This window comes from Schistocerca piceifrons, chromosome 2 (assembly GCF_021461385.2).
Source record: "Schistocerca piceifrons isolate TAMUIC-IGC-003096 chromosome 2, iqSchPice1.1, whole genome shotgun sequence".
NCBI lineage: Eukaryota > Metazoa > Arthropoda > Insecta > Orthoptera > Acrididae > Schistocerca > Schistocerca piceifrons.
Window position 1 is genome coordinate 268,557,624 of NC_060139.1, and position 24,738 is coordinate 268,582,361.

General features: G+C 39.6%; 1 protein-coding gene across 1 annotated transcript in view; it reads right to left on the reverse strand.

Moving 5' to 3' along the window:
• Positions 1-357: 357 nt before the first annotated feature.
• Positions 358-24,738, reverse strand: part of LOC124777699 — a 103,068-nt gene continuing 78,687 nt past the window's right edge. Inside the window, exons 6-9 of the mRNA XM_047253184.1 lie at positions 14,759-14,890; positions 14,593-14,646; positions 1,030-1,169; positions 358-515 (exon numbers count right to left, since the gene is read on the reverse strand). Coding sequence (XP_047109140.1) covers positions 489-515; positions 1,030-1,169; positions 14,593-14,646; positions 14,759-14,890 — 353 coding nt within the window. The 3' untranslated portion in view covers positions 358-488. The remainder of the gene's footprint in view (positions 516-1,029; positions 1,170-14,592; positions 14,647-14,758; positions 14,891-24,738) is intronic.

Sequence of the window (24,738 nt, forward strand, 5' to 3'; positions counted from 1 at the left end):
AACAATGGGGGTATGAGCTTTTCTACCAAGTTATTTTGCTAGAGCCATTTAATCACAAGTCAAAATGCTAGGTGCTGCACTTTCTGCAGTAGCATTTCTTATCATGCACACCAGTCAGTTTTCATGGCCCCATTAATGTTAACATCCAGTCACACACAAAAATTTCAATATCATTTGGCTTGGAAGTTGAGTTACTTGGTTAAAAAAAGTATAGCCCTTAATATTTTCTCTATAATTTATTTATACTGTGTTGTAAAGTAGAGACAATCAACTTTTATAGAAGGAAAATTTTATTTGACATTAGCTTGGTGTAAACACCATTTGCTTGGGAAATAATAATAATAATAATAATAATAGTAATAGTAATATAGAAAGTGATTTTGATGTTCTTTCTATTTTATTCCTTCTTTACAACATAAATTAATATAAGATGATATTACAGTAAGCACAGGTTACTGGCTGTTAATCACTTCTCTGTCACAGATCCATCACCTGGCTCCATACATATTAGCATTCTGAAATAAAGCCAAACAGTATTTCCATTTACTAACAAAGCACAAATTAAAACCATCCCCATTATTTCGTCATGTGTGTGTGTGTGTGTGTGTGTGTGTGTGTAAAATCAAGGGAAAATACCTCTGTACCCATGTGTCATCACTAAACAATGGAAAATCAGGGACTAAATAACAACAATATTATTATAGCAGGAAAGTTTCGGTAGAATTTTAATGAACTCGCATGCGTTGCGCACACACACACACACACACACACACACACACACACACACACACACACACACACACTGATTTCTCTCTCTCTCTTGTGCCCTGCATACTCTTCCACTTCTCTTGAGTTAATAAAGAGTATAATTTAGTCTTTACTGTGTTCCTTCACATAAATTTCACAGCACAGAATCCTCTACTTTTCATTCCTTACTTTTGCAACCAAGAACGGTATAAACATAATAAGAATCCAACTCATAAAAATATTTTAACTAATTATTATTATCATGCAGATGTTGTTACTTACTGGAAATTTGCAACCTTCGTATCTATGCCAATAACAAGTTACAAATGGTGGTACATCACATCTGCACTTCACGCAAATACCAGGGCTCACGAGATGATCTCCTCGTCTGAGTTTTAGATGTCCAAAAGAGCAGTGCAGTTCTTAAATGTAAATAAATAACATGTTATGATTACAACACATTGCAACAGGAACTTATATAATATCTTAACTGTAGACATGAGCATGAATTACAGTAGAGTTATTCCCTAATGAAGTTTGTTGTAAATAATCAACTGCAATTCAAAAGGAATAACTACACTATGAGAAGAAAAATGGTAGTCGTCACTCCACAGTAATGTTCTATTTAGCACAAAAAGATGAGCACAATGCTGCAACCAAAAGTTTTGATCACTTATCCAGTGATATGAAACGTCTGGCAGTCAGCAAAGTAACAAACTGTAAAAGTTTCTCCTTGACAAATCTTCTATTCCAAAGAAGAACTTCTGTTATTGTAGTATGTAAAAGTTGATGGGTAAGAATTACTTCCTCGGATATGTATATTATCTGTATACTTCCACAATTAAACTCTGTCACTAAATCCAAAGAGATTCTGGTCATATGTAAAGTACACCAGTGGCAAGATACAATCAGCACCTTTACCACACCAGTAGTGATATTACCAATTATGGTACCACTAAAGCAGAGTTACACAGTTTTCTAAAATTCCTTAATCAAAGATGATGAAGTAAATATTCCAGAATATTTAAATCAAGAACAGCTATCAAGGTGAGTGACTTAGAAGCAGCTATTCCTCAGTGTACCAAAACAGCTTAAGGCACTTGATAAAGGGAAGTCTTGTGGTGAAGTTTGTATACCAGGTTGGGTTTCTTCCAGACTACACTGACAAAACAGCTCCACACTTAACAGTCACATACAACTGCTCTCTCAACAAAAGATCCATACCTTAAGACCGGAAAGTTGTACAGGTCAAAGCAATACTCAAGAAATGAAATAGAAGTAACCTGATGAATTATGGACACATATCACTGACCTCACTTTCCAGTAGTATCTTGGAACATATACTGTGTTTGAACATTATGTCTTACCTCAAAGAAAATTCTCTGTTGACATAGTCAGTATTAATTCAGAAAATAGTGTTCTTGTGAAATACAACTAGTTCTTTATTTGTATAAAGTAATGAATGCTACTGACATGAGCCTAAAATTTATTCCACATTTCTAGGTTCCCAGAAGGATACCAACACCAATCTTTACATGAAACTTCTAATCAAATTGCGTGCCTATGGAGTTTTGCCTCAGTTGTGTGTAACTGGATTCGTGGTTACCTGTCAGAAAGGTTACAGTTTGTAGTGATTGATGGAAAGTCATTGAGTAAATGAGAAGTGATATCTGTCATTCCCCAATGGACTGTTATAGGCACTCTGATGTTCCTAATCTACATAAATGATTTAAGAGGCAATGTGAGCAGTCCCCTTAGTTTGTTTGCTGATGATGCCACCATTTACGAGCCACAAAAGTCATGTCGTTGTTGTGGTCCTCAGTACTGACACTGATTTGATGCAGCTCTCCATGCTACTCTATCCTGTGCAAGCTTCTTCATCTCCAAGTCATAAGATCATCAAAACCAATTTGAAAAATGACTTAGACGTGATATCTGTATGGTGCAAAAAGTGGCAACTCACTCTAAATAAGGATAAGTGTGAGATAATCTACATGAGTACTAAAAGGAAATAGTTAAATTTCGGTTACATGATAAAGCACACAGATCCAAAGGTCATCAATTCAACTAAATACCTATGAGTTACTATTACAAACAATTCAAACCAGAATGAACACATAGATAGTGTTGTGGCAAAGTAAAGGAAAGGCTATATTTTATTGCAACAGGTCTGCGAAATAGTTTGCCAACACTTTCCTTGTCTGTCCTCTTCTGGAGTACTGCTGTGTGGTTTGAGTTCCTTGCCAGATAGAACTGACAGAGGACACTGGAAAAGTCCAAAGAAGGAAAGCTTGTTTTGTATCATCACGAAATAGGGGAGAGAGTGCCATGGATGTGAGTTGGGATTGCATTCATTAAAGCAGTGGCATTTTCTTCTGTGGCAAGATCTTTTCATGAAATTTCTATGACAAATTTCTCCTCTGAATGCAAAAATATTTTATTTGCAAAAAACTACAGAGGAAAAAATGATGTTTTTGTTGTGGTCTTCAGTCCTGAGACTGGTTTGATGCAGCTCTCCATGTTACTCTATCCTGTGCAAGCTTCTTCATCTCCCAGTACCCACTGCAACTTACATCCTTCTGAATTTGCTTAGTGTATTCCTCTCTTGGTCTTCCTCTATGATTATTTACCCTCCAATACTAAATTGGTGATCCCTTGATGCCTCAGAACATGTCCTGCCAACCGATCCCTTCTTCTTGTCAAGTTGTGCCTCAAACTCCTCTTCTCCCCAATTCTATTCAATACCTCCTCATTAGTTATGTGATCTACCCATCTAAAGTTCAGCATTCTTCTGTAGCACCACATTTTGAAAGCTTCTATTCTCTTCTTGTCCAAACTATTTATCGTCCACGTTTCACTTCCATGCATCGCTACACTCCATACAAATACTTTCAGAAACGACTTCCGGACACTTAAATCTATACTCGATGTTAACAGAAACGCTTTCCTTGCCATTGCCAGTCTACATATTGTATCCTCTCTACTTCGACCATCATTAGTTATTTTGCTCCCCAAATAGCAAAACTTCTTTACTACTTTAAGTGTCTCATTTCCTAATCTAATTCCCTCAGCATCATCTGACTTAATTCGACTACATTCCATTATCCTTGTTTTGCTTTTGTTGATGTTCATCTTATCTCCTACCTTCAAGGCACTGTCCATTCCGTTCAACTGCTCTTCCAAGTCCTTTGTTATCTCTGACAGAATTACAATGCCATCGGCGAACCTCAAAGTTTTTATTTCTTCTCCATGGATTTTAATACCTACTCCAAATTTTTCTTTTGTTTCCTTTACTGCTTGCTCAATATACAGATTGAATAGCATCGGGGAGAGGTTACAACCCTGTCTCACTCCCTCCCCAACCACTGCTTCCCTTTCATGTCCCTCGACTCTTATAACTGCCATCTGGTTTCTGTACAAACCGTAAATAGTCTTTTCCCCCTGTATTTGACTCCTGCCACCTTGTAGAGAATGTCTGGTGTGTCCATTTTTCCCAAGTGCTGTTCGAGATGGAACAGTAGAGAAATAGCCTGAAAGTATTTCAGCCAACCTTATGCTAGGATCTTAAGTGTGAAATGAAGAGTATTCATGTAGATGTAGATGTGGGAAAACAAGCTTTATAAACGTTCAGTGTGTAGCCATATTTATAATTATTTTGTGATGTGAATGTAAAATGACCCATTCCACATCATTATAATTTGTCATGAAGATGATCCATGACACATGAAACTAACTAATTACCAATAGAAGAGCTATATTTGGAGTTTAGAAGAGTAGTTGATGACATGATGGGAGGGCCTCTCCATGGTATTCAGTCTCCGTAAACAAACTTTTAAATAAACAGTGTCTAATGCACAGTGGATGTAAAACAAAGGCTTGGTCCATACATAGACAGAAGATATATGAAATGCCTTTCACTCTCAAAAGGACAATGTGTGTATCCTTCAGTGGCTACTGCAGCAGAATCTTTTTAAAGAACCTTTCACAAAACACAAACAAATTCTGCACCAAAGTAAGTGTACAGACACTCATGGATGACATGGAACTGGCAATGAGGGCAGCAAAACAAAAGGAGAAATGCTGAATTCATTGCTTCCTTATTGAGATCATTTGTAGGACAATGTTCACATCACATTAGCAACTTGGCTAACTTCATCAACAGATTTCAGTGAAGTTACACAGATTGCTTGATCGATTTTGATGTAGTTTCATCCTTTAGAAGGGTCCTACCTAGGGACTGAGTGACAACAAATTTCAAACAGAATTACACAATGTTATTCTGATTCACTCTTCCTTCATTGCAGTGTACGTGTAAGACTGATTATTTGAACAGGCTGACCAGGTTGCTATGTAAGGCCCTCTGAATCCCTTAGTGGCCAAATCTTTTATCGCAGATTTTGAAGAGATATATCTGGAATCAGCAACTCTTATACCAACTGTTTTTTGAAGGTATGTTGATGGACTGCCTGTCATAGTATGTCTTCATGGAGATAATAATATACACTCCTGGAAATGGAAAAAAGAACACATTGACACCGGTGTGTCAGACCCACCATACTTGCTCCGGACACTGCGAGAGGGCTGTACAAGCAATGATCACACGCACGGCACAGCGGACACACCAGGAACCGCGGTGTTGGCCGTCGAATGGCGCTAGCTGCGCAGCATTTGTGCACCGCCGCCGTCAGTGTCAGCCAGTTTGCCGTGGCATACGGAGCTCCATCGCAGTCTTTAACACTGGTAGCATGCCGCGACAGCGTGGACGTGAACCGTATGTGCAGTTGACGGACTTTGAGCGAGGGCGTATAGTGGGCATGCGGGAGGCCGGGTGGACGTACCGCCGAATTGCTCAACACGTGGGGCGTGAGGTCTCCACAGTACATCGATGCTGTCGCCAGTGGTCGGCGGAAGGTGCACGTGCCCGTCGACCTGGGACCGGACCGCAGCGACGCACGGATGCACGCCAAGACCGTAGGATCCTACGCAGTGCCGTAGGGGACCGCACCGCCACTTCCCAGCAAATTAGGGACACTGTTGCTCCTGGGGTATCGGCGAGGACCATTCGCAACCGTCTCCATGAAGCTGGGCTACGGTCCCGCACACCGTTAGGCCGTCTTCCGCTCACGCACCAACATCGTGCAGCCCGCCTCCAGTGGTGTGGCGACAGGCGTGAATGGAGGGACGAATGGAGACGTGTCGTCTTCAGCGATGAGAGTCGCTTCTGCCTCGGTGCCAATGATGGTCGTATGCGTGTTTGGCGCCGTGCAGGTGAGCGCCACAATCAGGACTGCATACGACCGAGGCACACAGGGCCAACACCCGGCATCATGGTGTGGGGAGCGATCTCCTACACTGGCCGTACACCACTGGTGATCGTCGAGGGGACACTGAATAGTGCACGGTACATCCAAACCGTCATCGAACCCATCGTTCTACCATTCCTAGACCGGCAAGGGAACTTGCTGTTCCAACAGGACAATGCACGTCCGCATGTATCCCGTGCCACCCAACGTGCTCTAGAAGGTGTAAGTCAACTACCCTGGCCAGCAAGATCTCCGGATCTGTCCCCCATTGAGCATGTTTGGGACTGGATGAAGCGTCGTCTCACGCGGTCTGCACGTCCAGCACGAACGCTGGTCCAACTGAGGCGCCAGGTGGAAATGGCATGGCAAGCCGTTCCACAGGACTACATCCAGCATCTCTACGATCGTCTCCATGGGAGAATAGCAGCCTGCATTGCTGCGAAAGGTGGATATAGACTGTACTAGTGCCGACATTGTGCATGCTCTGTTGCCTATGTCTATGTGCCTGTGGTTCTGTCAGTGTGATCATCTGATGTATCTGACCCCAGGAATGTGTCAATAAAGTTTCCCCTTCCTGGGACAATGAATTCACGGTGTTCTTATTTCAATTTCCAGGAGTGTAGTTTTTGCAGCATATTAATTATTTTTCATAAGAATGCTCAGTTTACCATGGATACAGAAAAATTTGATCTTTTTGTATCAAAGGAAAATTCAGTCTTGAAAACAAATAAATTATGACAGAAATGCTGATACTTAACTTCAGAATATGTAACGTAAACACCAGTCACAGATTAGACTTTAGGCCTGTTCTGACTGACCGACAGCCTAAAGGGCTGTACTTCAGGAGACTAAATGTCTAATAGTACCAAAGCACACACACACACACACACACACACACACACACACACACACACAAAGGATGGGCAGGTCACTCAGACTTCAGGATGAGAGGGACTCATCTGGTCCTCCAAATTTAAGTTTCCTGAGGTTTTGTGATATCATACTATCAAGGGACACGGCAATGAGTCTAAGAATTAATTCAGAAACTTCAGTAATTAATAAATGTGCAAATTTGCATATCAGTTCTGTGTGTGATGCCAAGACAGTCAAGAAATGATGGACAGATAATGATGATAGCTATGCACAGAAACATTCCCCCAATTTTTGTAATTCAATAGCTAGATGCATTAAAATGTTACTATTTATTTCCAAGATGACTATTTCTGTTAAAACCAGGCCTTTGTCTGGATCTGAATGTTTTCACATGCGTGGATATACCTGCAAGATGAGGTTGACTTTTATACAGACACCAGCACCTGGCAACTTAACATTACAAGGTGGTCTTTCTAGAAGTGTTGAAAAAGACACTATTAGGTCAAAGTAGTGCTACTGTGGTCTGTGGATTATTTTCTTTGGGAGTAGAGGTTTTGCACACCACCCAAGGTGAGCAGTGACTCTTACTTCCTGGACTGTCTTGGAGAAGTCAACACATACTTCTGCAATAGGTACAATCAGACTCCACACGACATTGTCTTACATTTAGGCAGCATGTTTCAGCAGTGTTCCTGTGCCCTGAAACCTCAGAAGTTTAGGGAAGGCTGTCAGTTTTCGATGAACAAACTGTTTAAGCAAACTATTAAAGTTAAAAGAAGGGTAGCTCATTTGTATTACTATGAGATACGCGAGAGAATATCACAGATATGATGTATGAGTTTGGAGAGTGGGCAATCATTAAAACAAAGGTGTAGAAAGTTCTTTCTACAAACTTTCAGTCACCAAGTTTCTCCTCCAAATGCCAAAATATTTTTTGTCTCCCACTTAGGGAGAAATGGCGTGATAATAAAATAATAAAAATCAGAGCCTGTGCAGAAAGAACTACTCCATCACACTCCTGGGCCTGTGACATGGTGTATTATCTTGCTGAAAAATGCCACTACCATTCGAAAACATGATCATCATGAATGAGTCCAGAGTATGATGGAGCTGCCACCAGCTTGTATCTGTCCTGCAGCATAGGTGTCAAGGAGCTGTTGCCCCGGAAGATGATGGATTCGTGCTCTCACATCAGCATGATGAAGAAGGTATCAGGATTCATTAGACCATGCAATGCTCTGCCACTGCACCAACGTCCAATGCCAACATTCAAGGGTCCATTTCAGCCAGAGTTCCTCTGTTCTTTTCAATTGTTCCCTAAGGCTCCTTCTGAAACTCTCAACAACCTCTGGTTTTTTCAGTTTATCCAGTCCCACCTCCCTAAATTCCTACCTTTTTGCAGTTTATTCAGTTTTAATCTATAGTTCATAACAATAAATTGTGGTCAGAGTACATTTTGCCTCTGGAAATATCTTACAATTTAAAATCTAGTTCCAAAATCTCTGTTTTACCATTATATAATCAGTCTGCAACCTTCCATAGATGTTATATCAAAAGTAAAATAAATAAAGTTGTAGATAGAAAGGTATGCTTTTTCAGCATGTAAAACTGAATGGTAAAAATAGCAAGATTAATGTAGATTTGCTTTTAGAGTATTTGCAGTAATTATTTGCCACCTAATTTTCATAGTGTAGGATTCAAGTTTTAGAATATATGACAATATAAAAGGAAAATTATATTTACAGAGAAACTGCACTCAATGACTGGCAAAACTTTACGAACATCAACAAATATGAGATACATAATATACAAACGAATAATAATTCACATACGCCCAGAATTTACGTGGTAGCATACAGTTCACTAACTGAGGGAAATTTCTGATACAACTGGATTTATTGTAATAAACATATCGTAATATAGCAAATGGCCTGACTGAATGTGCAGCAGCAGGGTAACTGAGAGAATAACTTCAGGTCTGTGCAGTCAATAGAAGCACTTGGCAAGTACTGAACCAAGGAGATAATTGCAACCAAGCAGTGTACAACAAAGACTGTTCAGTAGTTAAACTAGTATGTAAAACAGAGAACCTACTGTTGCAGATTCTGATCCACTCTCAGGAAATACAAATAAGATCTCCTCACTCTTCTGACCTAGATCTTCGTCACAGGTATTCGAAAGTTCTTCAGCACCCCAATGAGAGACAATGTAGTGGTGGATGCTTTTCTTTCCTATTGCTCAGTATCAATATTAGAAACAGAAAGTTGATACAATATAGTGGAGATGGTGAGTCGCAAAAGGCACAACAAAAAGATTCAAACAATTATAGCTTGAGTGTGGTTTCAGTTGTCTGAGACTGCACACGTGTGTGCAAGTTGCATTTGCGTGAGTGTGTGTGTGCGTGTGTGTATATGTGTCTACTGCTGACAAAAGCCTTAATGGCCGAAAGCTATAATTGTGTGAATCTTTTTGTTGTGCTTATCACGACTCAACATCTCTGCTATATGGTAAGTAGCAACTTCCCTTCTCTAATACTGTTACATTCTATCCTGGATTTTCTATTGCTCAGTATGCCAGATGAAAATCTGGACAACCCAAATAGTAAAGAAAGAGATGTGCTTCTGAATTGGAATGTACAAGGGAGTATGGCAATGGAAAGAAAGCTTAGGTAGGGTGCTCCATACCAATCTGATAATAGCAAATTATTATTTGGGACAAAACACTAGGAAATAGCATGAGCAAATTGCTATTGAGGTACTAAAAAATTGTGGAAGACATATTGTATCATTGTCAACAAGACAATGAAGAGTGGACGCTGTGCACGCCAGAGTCTACACAAGTGTAGCTTATCAACTCAACTATGACCATGCCAAATGTTTAAGGGTAATAAAGGGGTTGTTGTTGTTGTTGTTGTGGTCTCCAGTCCTGAGACTGGTTTGATGCAGCTCTCCATGCTAATCTATCCTGTGCAAGCTCCTTCATCTCCCAGTACCTACTGCAACCTACATCCTTCTGGATCCGCTTAGTGTATTCATCTCTTGGTCTCCCTCTACGATTTTTACCTTCCATGCTGCCCTCCAATGCTAAATTTGTGATCCCTTGATGCCTCAGGACATGTCCTACCAACCGATCCCTTCTTCTAGTCAAGTTGTGCCACAAACTTCTCTTCTCCTCAATCCTGTTCAATACTTCCTCATTAGTTACGTGATCTTCCCACCTAATCTTCAACATTCTTCTGTAGCACCACATTTCGAAAGCTTCTATTCTCTTCTTGTCCAAACTATTTATTGTCCATGTTTCACTTCCATACATGGCTACACTCCATACAAATACTTTCAGGAACGATTTCCTGACATTCAAATCTATACTCGATGTTAACAAATTTTTCTTCTTCAGGAACGCTTTCCTTGCCATTGCCAGTCTACATTTTATATCCTCTCTACTTTGACCATCATCAGTTACTTTGCTCCCCAAATAGCAAAACTCCTTTACTACTTTAAGTGTCTCATTTCCTAATCTAATTCCCTCAGCATCACCCGACTTAATTCGACTACATTCCATTATCCTTGTTTTGCTTTTGTTGATGTTCATCTTATACCCTCCTTTCAAGACACTGTCCATTCCGTTCAACTGCTCTTCCAAGTCCTTTGCTGTCTCTGACAGAATTACAATGTCATCGACGAACCTCAAAGTTTTTATTTCTTCTCCCTGGATTATAATACCTACTCCAAATTTTTCTTTTGTTTCCTTTACTGCTTGCTCAATATACAGATTGAATAACATTGGGGAGAGGCTACAACCCTGTCTTACTCCCTTCCCAACCACTGCTTCCCTTTCATGCCCCTCGACTCTTATAACTGCCATCTGGTTTCTGTACAAATTATAAATAGCCTTTCGCTCCCTGTATTTTACCCCTGCCACCTTTAGAATTTGAAAGAGAGTATTCCAGTCAACATTGTCAAAAGCTTTCTCTAAGTCTACAAATGCTAGAAACGTAGGTTTGCCTTTCCTTAATCTTTCTTCTAAGATAAGTCGTAAGGTCAGTATTGCCTCACGTGTTCCAGTGTTTCTACGGAATCCAAACTGATCTTCCCCGAGGTTGGCTTCTACTAGTTTTTCCATTCGTCTGTAAAGAATTCGTGTTAGTATTTTGCAGCTGTGACTTATTAAGCTGATAGTTCGGTAATTTTCACATCTGTCAACACCTGCTTTCTTTGGGATTGGAATTATTATATTCTTCTTGAAGTCTGAGGGTATTTCGCCTGTCTTGTACTTCTTGCTCACCAGACGGTAGAGTTTTGTCAGGACTGGCTCTCCCAAGGCCATCAGTAGTTCTAATGGAATGTTGTCTACTCCCGGGGCCTTGTTTCGACTCAGGTCTTTCAGTGCTCTATCAAACTCTTCACACAGTATCATATCTCCCATTTCATCTTCATCTACATCCTGTTCCATTTCCATAACATTGTCCTCAAGTACATCGCCCTTGTATAGACCCTCTATTTACTCCTTCCACCTTTCTGTTTTCCCCTCTTTGCTTAGAACTGGGCTTCCATCTGAGCTCTTGATATTCATACAAGTGGTTCTCTTTTCTCCAAAGGTCTCTTTAATTTTCCTGTAGGCAGTATCTATCTTACCCCTAGTGAGATAAGCCTCTACATCCTTACATTTGTCCTCTAGCCATCCCTGCTTAGCCATTTTGCACTTCCTGTCGATCTCATTTTTGAGACGTTTGTATTCCTTTTGCCTGGTTCATTTACTGCATTTTTATATTTTCTCCTTTCATCAATTAAATTCAATATTTCTTCTGTTACCCAAGGATTTCTACTAGCCCTCGTCTTTTTACCTACTTGATCCTCTGCTGCCTTCACTACTTCATCCCTCAGAGCTACCCACTCTTCTTCTACTGTATTTCTTTCCCCCATTCCTGTCAATTGTTCCCTTATGCTGTCCCTGAAACTCTCTTCAACCTCTGGTTTAGTCAGTTTATCTAGGTCCCACCTCCTTAAATTCCCACCTTATTGCAATTTCTTGAGTTTTAATCTACAGTTCATAACCAACAGATTGTGGTCAGAGTCCACATCTGCTCCTGGAAATGTCCTACAATTTAAAACCTGGTTCCTAAATCTCTGTCTTACCATTATATAATCTATCTGATACCTTTTAGTATCTCCAGGATTCTTCCATGTATACAACCTTCTTTTATGATTCTTGAACCAAGTGTTAGCCATGATTAAGTTATGCTCTGTGCAAAATTCTAACAGACGGCTTCCTCTTTCATTTCTTATCCCCAATCCATATTCACCTACTATGTTTCCTTCTCTCCCTTTTCCTACTGTCGAATTCCAGTCACCCATGACTATTAAATTTTCGTCTCCCTTCACTACCTGAATAATTTCTTTTATCTCACCATACATTTCTTCAATTTCTTCATCATCTGCAGAGCTAGTTGGCATATAAACTTGTACTACTGTAGTAGGCATGGGCTTCGTGTCTATCTTGGCCACTGTAATACGTTCACTATGCTGTTTGTAGTAGCTTACCCACACTCCTATTGTTTTTATTCATTATTAAACCTACTCCTGCATTACCCCTATTTGATTTTGTATTTATAACCCTGTATTCACCTGACCACAATTCTTGTTGCTCCTGCCACCGAACTTCACTAATTCCCACTATATCTAACTTTAACCTATCCATTTCCCTTTTTAAATTTTCTAACCTACCTGCCTGATTAAGGGATCTGACATTCCACGCTCCGATCCATAGAATGCCAGTTTTCTTTCTCCTGATAATGACGTCCTCCTGAGTAGTCATCGCCCGGAGATCCGAATGGGGGACTATTTTACCTCCGGAGTATTTTACCCAAGAGGACACCATCATCATTTAACCATACAGTTAGCTGCATGCCCTCGGGAAAAATTACGGCTGTAGTTTGCCCTTGCTTTCAGCCGTTCGCAGTACCACAACAGCAAGGCCGTTTTGGATAGTGTTACAAGGCCAGATCAGTCAATCATCCAGACTGTTGCCCCTGCAACTACTGAAAAGGCTGCTGCCCCTCTTCAGGAACCACACGTTTGTCTGGCCTCTCAACAGATACCCTCCGTTGTGGTTGCACCTACGGTACGGCTATCTGTATCGTTGAGGCACGCAAGCCTCCCCACCAACGGCAAGGTCCATGGTTCATGGGAGGAGGAATAAAGGGGTATACATACTTTATAGGTATGGAATGAAAACTGCAAACTACAAAGCACCTCACAAGTTGTGTTTCATGCTAGAAAGCTAAATGCTGCTTGAGAAAATGAAGCCTGTACCCACTAAAGCACAAAGAGATGTAATATTAGCTGTCATAAAGAGGAAATTATCTGACTGACCTAAGGGCTGTAATTTTTTTTCACATACCCAGTGTATTCATGAAGCACATTTAGTTTTATCCAAAATGAACTATGATCATTATAGCCTTCAGTACACTGAGTTCTTCATCCAATGAAAGAGAGGAGAAGATATAAAGAAATAGAATTATTCAGCAAATTCTTCATGATTCCAGAACTGGGGATGAATGGAGAGTAGCAAACGTCAACAGTGAAGTAAACACGGCATTATATATACTATATTTGTCTAATCATGGTTGATAATGAAATTATTTTGGATATTTTAGGCGATTCATAATATAGTTCCATTACAACATGATTCAATCTTTTTGAGCTGATTTTTTTCTTGGGCATGCTGACATAAACAAAAACCTTCAAGTGATACTTACATAATTTTATAAAGTATGTGAAATTTAAAACTTTCCTGGCATGTAGATTGCTCACGACATTTTGGGTCAACTGCCAGTGGTCTGTAACTTTCTACTACAATATTTCAGCACAGACTCTTCAGGCCACCTTCGGGTGAATACTGCCAATAAAGCCCAGAGATCTCCTATTTCAGACCCTGCCACACATTGCAATCTGTTAAAGATGGCTTGGTGTTGTGGAAGGCAAGTGTTTATAGGGTTCTGAGTGAATGCTGCACATCTTATACAGGGCAAATGGCACTGACTGTTCAGGATATCATGGAACACCAGTAGCATACTTGCTTCTCCAAGCTAACAAGTCTGCCGTCACCAAACACTGTATTTCCATTGCCCAGTCAATGAAAAACAACGAAACAAAAATTGTGGTCCATATGTAAAACATGTTGGAGCACCATCATCAATGACTAGCTGAGGCCCTTATCGATAAAGACAGTGGGTTCCAGCTAATTTCTGCAAGGAATCCTGCCATAGGAAAACTTCATTCTTTATATAGCCAGCATCATTCTCTAATTTTGCCATGTGAAGACAGTCGATCTGATATTGATGAGAACTTTCATCACAGAGGGTGTGCAGTGTAGTGCACCAACTTGCAGCAGAAGTGCTTGCACTCAAGCTGCATGCATGCAGCGACAACGGGGCACATCATGCATGTACCTGGGGATGTTATGTAGGAGAGATCAGTGTATTTTCGCCAGTATTCACTTGAACATGGCCACAAGACACTGCACCGAAATACTGTGCAACAGGTTACAGACATCCAGCAGTTCACCCAAAATTCCACGGAACAGTAAATTAAAATAGTTGGTCATTAACATAGGAAATCACAGTTGGGAAAATGTATGCACATAATGAAAAATAATGTTTCTGACTTACCATCTGCTGAAGATGTATGATTCGAGGACTGAAGAACATAATCTGAGCCTACAGCTATAACATAGAATGCAAAGTTAGTGAAAAGTAAAATTTTATATATTCTTCAATAAATTTTTGTTAGTTTAAGCACCACAACAGAATGAATATGTCACATTATTGTACTTACGACAATGAAGTGCATGAGGGCAACAGCTGAATTCCTCTGCAAAAATGGGAGCACAACGTTTCAGATGAGCAACTTTGAACCGAATCATCATGTCACAGGTGTACTTATGGCACCATGGTCCATTCAGTGTTCCTGTGAAAAATGAACTGGGTCTGGTTTACAAAAATTCCATTTGTGAAGGAGTACTTGTTGACAAGTGTGTAGCCAGCAAGGAGCAGGGGATGGCAGTTATATCAAACCATAAAACATAGTGATCATCATAATCTGAACTCACATTGTATCCTGTCACACAGACATGCATATCAGTTTCAAGAAAGCCAGAACATCTGACAGTTACTGACTAGTCAGAATTGTACCCAGAGCCGTTCATTATTTTAAAAAATCTCAAAACTGTTTTGCTAGTCACCACTATTCTCTTTGCACTTGAAAATACCAGATCCTACTGGGTTCTAAATGCTTCCCATAGTGTAGTACATAGAAAGTATTCATGTGCATCTGAACGTTATCTGCTTGACAGAAATACTGCATGTTTACATCCCATACAAATTATACTGTATCAGCTCAATACACTGTTGGGAATCGGTACTTATTATAAAGCAATACCATTACACATTTGTTCATTTACCCATTTCATTTACAGTTGGCAATTGAATTTAAACATTTTTTTCTGTGGCCTGAATGGATATACAGTAAGAATAACAATTAAAATATTTGATCATGTGCATTAAAAAGAGCTGTAAACAATCACTTAATATGCCAACAATAAATACCATTTATTTGAATTCATGCAACATTATTTGTATCATAGGGACATACACTACAGTTTCAGCATTACATAAAAATAACACTACACAACAATGAGAGCACTTTAACAATTTTTGCACATTATTCCATTATGACTATTGCTGTTATATTTTTGTATCATTCTGGAGGCATTAGGACTGCGAGGGAAAATCAAATCCCCCAAAATTTCCCCCTTCTAAAGAGAAAGGAAATGGAGAAAGATGAAAGAGGTATTATTCATTCTGGCCTACAAAAGGAAAATCGTCTGTTTCCAGGTAAAAGGCATGATGTTTTGGTTGTTTCTGCAGCATCAAATACACCTGGTGTAAACACAGTAACAGATTTTAAGAGACTATTATTATTCTCGTGTCAGAAACATACAGGTACATGTACATACATTTTATACAGATATGATTAAATTACTTTTGACCAAAACTTGGCCACTTCCAGTGCATTTTCTGTTGCTTGTTGAAGATCATCTTCTGTATAAGAGACAGGGCACAAGTGACACCGAAGCATGTGCAGAACTGGCTGATCTCCACAGTTATATTGAATATCATTTGGATCAGTGTATTCCCATCTTGCAAAGTTAACTTTTGATCTTCCAACTCCGTATCTCTGTCTATTTAGGGACTTCCAAGTTGTCCATTCCCTGTTGTGGCCTGGAGGTAAAGCTTCAACAACTCTTTTCCAACCAGGGGGGAGGTAGGTCATAGTCCTCCATAGTTGTAACTTAGATTTTTCAGCAGTGGTTCTAAGCTCCTTTGATGTTCTAAGGAAACTCTTCCTTGACTTCAGTAGTTGCAGATGTGGTTCATGCCCGTACAGACGATGGGTTGTTTCCTGTTCCACTACCTATCTGCAGCTATCTCTCTTTGAACATGTGGTGGTGTGATTTTTGTGAGGTGGTAAAGCCATTCGACTGGAGTGGATTTCAAGTAACCTGTTATAATTGTGCAGGTTTCATTGAGAGCTACATCCACCTGTTTGGCATGAGTTGAATCATACCAAACGGGACAGGCATACTCTGCCACAGAATGGCATGGAAATATCCTAAGCTATCAAGGAAACACATAGTAGCTCTTTGAACATTCTGTCAGAGTACAGCAAGTAGGAGTGGAACTGATCAAATAGGTCAAAATGTGAATCAGCACAGAATAAATATATGTACCAGGAAATGGTGCTGGCCTCTTTTCAGCGGGCCATTGGATATTAACATACACAGTTTCTGGATACTCTACTGCACAAATGGAAATACAATCTCTCATATAAATTTTTAAAGATAAATTATGCAGGTATACTTGAGCAGGCATGTGGCACCACTGAAGAGCCTGGACAAACCCCGCACACCAGTACTGCAGCAGGTGAGCTCTGCTTTGATGGAATGAAACCCCTGATCGTGAAAATATAGGAACTGAAAAGCAGACCATGTGTTGGGGTAAATTGTAAGACATCAGCAAATAGCACATGCATGAAACGTAATGTGGCACTGTGTGTTGAATGTTTTGCTGCTTATCATATGAAGTAACTTGTTTTTCTTGTTTTTGATTTGTAATTTGTATACATGTTTAATTTGTTTATTTCAGTACAAAAATGTGTAATCTATCCATAAAAATATATGTTTTGCTCTCAATAGCGTTTAGCATTATATATATGGTATGAGGCATTATTTTAAAACTGTTGTTGTTGTTGTGGTCTTCAGTCCTGAGACTGGTTTGATGCAGCTCTCCATGCTACTCTATCCTGTGCAAGCTTTTTCATCTCCCAGTACCTACTGCAACCTACATCCTTCTGAATCTGCTTAGTGTATTCATCTCTTGGTCTCCCTCTACGATTTTTACCCTCCACGTTGCCCTCCAATACTAAATTGGTGATCCCTTGATGCCGCAGAACATGTCCTACCAACCGATCCCTTCTTCTAGTCAAGTTGTGCCACAAACTTCTCTTCTCCCCAATCCTATTCAATACTTCCTCATTAGTTATGTGATCTACCCATCTAATCTTCAGCATTATTCTGTAGCACCACATTTCGAAAGCTTCTATTCTCTTCTTGTCCAAACTATTTATCGTCCATGTTTCACTTCCATACATGGCTACACCCCATACGAATACTTTCAGAAGTGACTTCCTGACACTTAAATCAATACTGGATGTTAACAAATTTCTCTTCTTCAGAAACGCTTTCCTTGCCATTGCCAGTCTACATTTTATATCCTCGCTACTTCGACCATCATCAGTTATTTTGCTCCCCAAATAGCAAAACTCCTTTACTACTTTAAGTGCCTCATTTCCTAATCTAATTCCCTCAGCATCACCCGACATAATTAGACTACATTCCATTATAGTTGTTTTGCTTTTGTTGATGTTCATCTTATATCCTCCTTTCAAGACACTGTCCATTCCATTCAATTGCTCTTCCAAGTCCTTTGCTGTCTCTGACAGAATTACAATGTCATCGGCGAACCTCAAAGTTTTTATTTCTTCTCCATGAATTTTAATACCTACTCCTAATTTTTCTTTTGTTTCCTTTACTGCTTGCTCAATATACAGATTGAACAACATCGGGGAGAGGCTACAACCCTGTCTTACTCCCTTCCCAACCACTGCTTCCCTTTCATGTCCCTCGACTCTTATAACTGCCATCTGGTTTCTGTACAAATTGTAAATAGCCTTTCACTCCCTGTATTTTACCCCTGCCACCTTTAGAATTTGAAAGAGAGTATTCCAGTCAACATTGTCAAAAGCTTTCACTAAGTCTACAAATGCTAGAAACGTAGGTTTGCCTTTCCTTAATCTTTCTTCTAAGATAAGTCGTAAGGTCAGTATTGCCTCACATGTTCCAGTGTTTCTACGGAATCCAAACTGATCTTCCCCGAGGTTGGCTTCTACTAGTTTTTCCATTCGTCTGTAAAGAATTCGTGTTAGTATTTTGCAGCTGTGACTTATTAAGCTGATAGTTCGGTAATTTTCACATCTGTCAACACCTGCTTTCTTTGGGATTGGAATTATTATATTCTTCTTGAAGTCTGAGGGTATTTCGCCTGTTTCATACATCTTGCTCACCAGATGGTAGAGTTTTGTCAGGACTGGCTCTCCCATGGCCGTCAGTAGTTCCAATGGAATATTGTCTACTCCGGGGGCCTTGTTTCGACTCAGGTCTTTCAGTGCTCTGTCAAACTCTTCACGCAGTATCATATCTCCCATTTCATCTTCATCTACATCCTCTTCCATTTCCATAATATTGTCCTCAAGTACATCGCCCTTGTATAGACCCTCTATATACTCCTTCCACTTTCTGTTTTCCCTTCTTTGCTTAGAACTGGGTTTCCATCTGAGCTCTTGATATTCATACAAGTCGTTCTCTTATCTCCAAAGGTCTCTTTAATTTTCCTGTAGGCGGTATCTATCTTACCCCTAGCGAGATAGGCCTCTACATCCTTACATTTGTCCTCTAGCCATCCCTGCTTAGCCATTTTGCACTTCCTGTCGATCTCATTTTTGAGACGTTTGTATTCCTTTTTGCCTGTTTCACTTACTGCATTTTTATATTTTCTCCTTTCATCAATTAAATTCAGTATTTCTTCTGTTACCCAAGGATTTCTACTAGCCCTCGTCTTTTTACCTACTTGATCCTCTGCTGCCTTCACTACTTCATCCCTCAAAGCTACCCATTCTTCTTCTACTGTATTTCTTTCCCCCATTCCTGTCAATTGCTCCCTTATGCTCTCCCTGAATCTCTGTACAACCTCTGGTTCTTTTAGTTTATCCAGGTCTCATCTCCTTAAATTCCCACCTTTTTGCAGTTTCTTCAGTTTTAATCTACAGGTCATAACCAATAGATTGTGGTCAGAGTCCACATCTGCCCCTGGAAATGTCTTACAATTTAAAACCTGGTTCCTAAATCTCTGTCTTACCATTATATAATCTGATACCTTTTAGTATCTCCAGGGTTCTTCCATGTATACAACCTTCTTTCATGATTCTTAAACCAAGTGTTAGTTATGATTATGTTGTGCTCTGTGCAAAATTCTACAAGGTGGCTTCCTCTTTCATTTCTGTCCCCCAATCAATATTCACCTACTATGTTTCCTTCTCTCCCTTTTCCTACACTCGAATTCCAGTCACCCATGACTATTAAATTTTCGTCTCCCTTCACAATCTGAATAATTTCTTTTATTTCATCATACATTTCTTCAATTTCTTCGTCATCTGCAGAGCTAGTTGGCATATAAACTTGTACTACTGTAGTAGGTGTGTGCTTCATATCTATCTTGGCCACAATAATGCGTTCACTATGCTGTTTGTAGTAGCTTACCCGCATTCCTATTTTCCTATTCATTATTAAACCTACTCCTGCATTACCCCTATTTGATTTTGTGTTTATAACCCTGTAGTCACCTGACCAGAAGTCTTGTTCCTCCTGCCACCGAACTTCACTAATTCCCACTATATCTAACTTCAACCTATCCATTTCCCTTTTTAAATTTTCTAACCTACCTGCCCGATTAAGGGATCTGACATTCCACGCTCCGATCCGTAGAACGCCAGTTTTCTTTCTCCTGATAACGACATCCTCTTGAGTAGTCGCCGCCCGGAGATCCAAATGGGGGACTATTTTACCTCCGGAATATTTTACCCAAGAGGACGCCATCATCATTTAATCATACAGTAAAGCTGCATGTCCTCGGGAAAAATTACGGCTGTAGTTTCCCCTTGCTTTCAGCCGTTCGCAGTACCAGCACGGCAAGGCCGTTTTGGTTATTGTTACAAGGCCAGATCAGTCAATCATCCAGACTGTTGCCCTTGCAACTACTGAAAAGGCTGCTGCCCCTCTTCAGGAACCACACGTTTGTCTGGCCTCTCAACAGATACCCCTCCGTTGTGGTTGCACCTACGGTACGGCTATCTGTATCGCTGAGGCACGCAAGCCTCCCCACCAACGGCAAGGTCCATGGTTCATAAATGTAAAAATGGCTTTTTCACTTTAAATGCTTCTTTTCTGATGTAGCAAGTAAGGTACCTGTAATAAATGTACAAAAACTACTAAAAGTAAATCAGGTGCTAATGGGTTAAGAATGTCCTCTCTTAATTTGAAGAACTCCATTCGAACAAAAATCTTATCACAGAAAATAATCAGGTTTTCAAAATATAATGTAATTGGAGTATCTATTCAATCTAGTCACTAAGCAGTAGAAGGAAAACCCACTTATAAAGATATTGAAGTTTGCAAGCTTTTGGAGCCACTGGCTCCTTCTTCTGCCAGAAGGGTTGGAGGGGATACAACATGGCTGAAGACAAAGTGTTTGTGAGGTTTAGTAAATGGGGAGAGTTCAGAAAAGTCACCCAGAGCCCTGGATCAGGGGAGACTTACTAGACATGATGAGAAGGAAAAACTGACTGCTGAGGACTGCACCAGATGAGTTTTGAAAACCTGAGAACTTAAAGCTGGAAGATAGAGTAATACACAAGACAGAGATTACTGACTACATTATGTTCATGAGTTAATAAGAGCAGACAGCAAAGTAGATTCTAAGTGGTAGAGGTTGGGGTGGGGAAAAGTAGACAGGTCAGAAAATAAAAGACACAGAAAATGAAAAGGAATGAATAAAGGAATAGTTACTGGGAGGAAATGCTGAAACTGAAGAAATTAACATTAATTACGGTCAGAACTAAGGAGATGTTGTAACGTCAATTCCCACTAGCAGAGTTCTGAGAAACTGGTGTCTGCGGGAAGAATCCAGATGGCAAATGTGGTGAAACAGGTACTGAGGTCACGCTGTCATGTTGTAGAGCATGCTCCACAGCAGGTTATTGTATGTTGCAAGGATATAGGTTATTGTACGTTGCAAGGATACACTCTCTGCCTATGGTCATTCATCCCAACTGATAGCTTGATGGTAGTCATGCCAATGTAAATGGTCAAACGGTGTTTCATAACAGCTGGTACACGACATGTGTCATTTCATAGTTGGCTCTCCTTCGATAATATAAAGGTTATCTCACCTAACTCTACTACCTCATATATTTATGAAAAGAAACAAAAAGTGAAAAATGCAAGCAGCCAGGGATGTACCTGCGTCAGTGGCTCACACAATGGGCTGGAAAGCATAATCCATGAAGATCAAAGAACAGCATTTTCAAAACAAAGTAAGTTTTTTTAAGGCACTTGTATGTTTTTTTACTACAGAAATGGAAACTAGAGACACAATTAGTGAAGGCAGACTTGGGTTCACTGTTCTAAATCTGATACATTCTGAAATATTAGACTTTAAAGGACGGCAAGAATGCCGCAGTATCTGCCGTTATGTACTGGGCAAGGGTTGCATGCACTGTTCTCCAGCCTGCTGCAAATACACCACTATCAGTATGCATGTTCTACTTAAATTGTTCAGTACATTATTGTCTCATGATTGGGCTTGCTACACTGCTGTCGGTGTCAAAAACGAAAATACACTGTGATGCACTTCATGTATGTTTTGGACAGTAGATCTACTTTCCCTTTTTTGTGTGTGGTTTGTGACACGTCTGGTCATATCATCAATATGCTGGTTTTCAGAAACAAAGAAAAACTAGATATGATGTTAATTTACAGTGAATGTCACAGAAATGCAACCACGGTTGTATCAGTGTATGCAGAACACTATCCAGATCGATGGCATTCTCCATGTTGCACCGTTTCCAACATCTGCATAAGTCTTATCAAAACAGGCAGCTAGGAGCCCAGAAAGCATTAATGCAAAAAATGCAACTAACTATGGTAATGAAATTGCTGTTCTGGCTGCTATAGCACACAATTATGAGGTAAGTGTACAACAGATGGAATAAGCCGCAGTAGTGTGTGGGGAAATTTGCATAGGCATATGTTTCGTCTGTATCATATCTCACTCCACCAAGAACTCTACGGATATGACTTTGAGCCCTTCAACGAATTCTGTAATTTTACGCTTTTTAAGGGTACATTTGCATGCTGAGCTTTTACTAGCAGAAAACGTAATAATAAATAATGAAATAAAGAAATAATTTGAGCCATAGATATAGTCCTCAGTTGTATAAATATTGTATGCAGCCGCTGGAAACATTTGAAGATTTTTGATTGTCATATAATTGGCGAAAGAAGAAGAGTCACATTTTGTTTTCTAGGTCTTGTGCAGATCGGACGTATGTGCCTCACTCCCACTCATACTACATTATTTTGTTTATAAATTCACGAGTTGCAACCAAACAGCACTCGTAATTGCATATTGTAAGTGTCCTACTTTAAATTGGGGTTTTTATTTCAGAATATGATTGTTGGGTGACTTGGCATGGCCAAAGGTTCCGCAGTTTTAAGCAAAAAGTTGTCCAGCTTCATCCACCATCATCTTCGGGTGCCGTTTTTTTCAGGAAGTCCGATTTACCACAGAGGGAAGAAAAACGGTTAAAAATACATGAATGGACCTTTAACAAAAAAAGCCATGCCCAAGAGCCGAGAGTTTGCATGAAATCTTTTGATATTCAGTTCTTTGTATTGTCTCGACCCAGGAACGAACGGGGGGGAATAATAATTCGGGTCTGCACGCATTGTTACATGTACTATATTGTCTTCCTTTTCTTACGTGTTTGTTGGTCACCACAAATTGGATATGAGACCGGAATACATTGAAATAAGACGAATTGTATGTCAACACCTGAAATTACGCTGCAATCACGGATGCAAGGTAAGGCACTACATCTTTACAACAGCAATCTTGCCTACACGCTTTGTATTGTTGTACCCTACTTGGTAGGTCCATCACAATTTTCCGTTTCCGTAGCAGTGATTATGAACTGCATCGCGGTTTCCAAAATTATTTTCATTACTCAGATAGTGCAACAATGGTTTTATCAGTTCAAAATATGGCCGACTTTAGTTCTGTGCGACGTGATATGGCGTGCAGTCATTAGTGTTCAAAAATTCCCCGATTACTTTCGACAATTAATTCTTCTTCAGACACTGTCGCACAGCGAGATTAATTTTTACACTTTTCTGATTACACATACGGGTTAAAATTTTTATTGTATCATACATTACGCGCGGTGTGGTATTGACCAGAAAACTAATAGTAAAATGGAGAACCAGAGACGGCAAACACAGAAGCAATCCGACTCAGACATACCATTAAATAATGAAAGTGACGTTACGGTTGACTTGAATACTAACGCGCGACATATTATTGACTGTTCTTTATTTATTTATTTAGCCATCCGTGGACATTTTAAAATGTATGGATGTTGTCAGTTGCGTACATTCATATATTTATACAGTTTGTTGTTACATGTAGTTAAACATTGTGACATATAAGTTATTTACAATCATTTTTGCTCCTTATCAAAATATTGTGAAACAAAAGCTATTTACAATCATTTTGTACTAAGGAATTCACTTATAGTGTAAAAGCAGTGTTCCTGCCAAAACAATTTAAGATTTTTTTCTAAAGTGGTACATGTTATCTGCTTCTTTTATTTTCTGCGGCAGTTTATTATACAGTTTTACACCTTCATACAAGAAGCTATTTTGAGTCTTACGTTTATTCTTCCTCTCTAGGTACTACAGTTAGTTATAGTTGTACTATAGTTATGAAAACTGCTATTTCTGCTATAATTTTCTATATTTTTTGATGTACACTATGGTTTGGAATATAAATTCACAAGGAACAGTTAGAATTTCTAACAATTTGAAAAGTTCTTTGCACTTACTGCTTTTTGTTATAATTCTTACTGCTCTCTTTTGCATTTTAAATACCGTTTGTAAATTCTGAGTACTGTTTCCCCAAAAAATATACCATAACTGATTACTGAATGAACATAACTAAAGTATACAGTTCTCAAACATTCACTACTGCGTGCAGATACAAGGACTCTTAAGTGCATAACATGTTGTGAATACCTTTTTTGAGAGTTTCATAGCATGTTCATTCCACTTCATTTGGCTGTCAATGTGCAACCCTAAGAATTGTGTTATAGGTACATCATCTATGGAGATGTTATCTGGTTTTAAATTTAAGGGACTGTTCATTATAAAGAATACTGTATTTGTTTTCTTTATGTTGAGACTTCATCCCTCAAAACTTCAGTAGAATTTTCCAACATTTGTGCTGGCGTCTTACTGGTGATTACTATGTTGCTGTCATCCACAAACAATATTTTCTCTCCATGGCTGATATGCTGTGGGATATCAT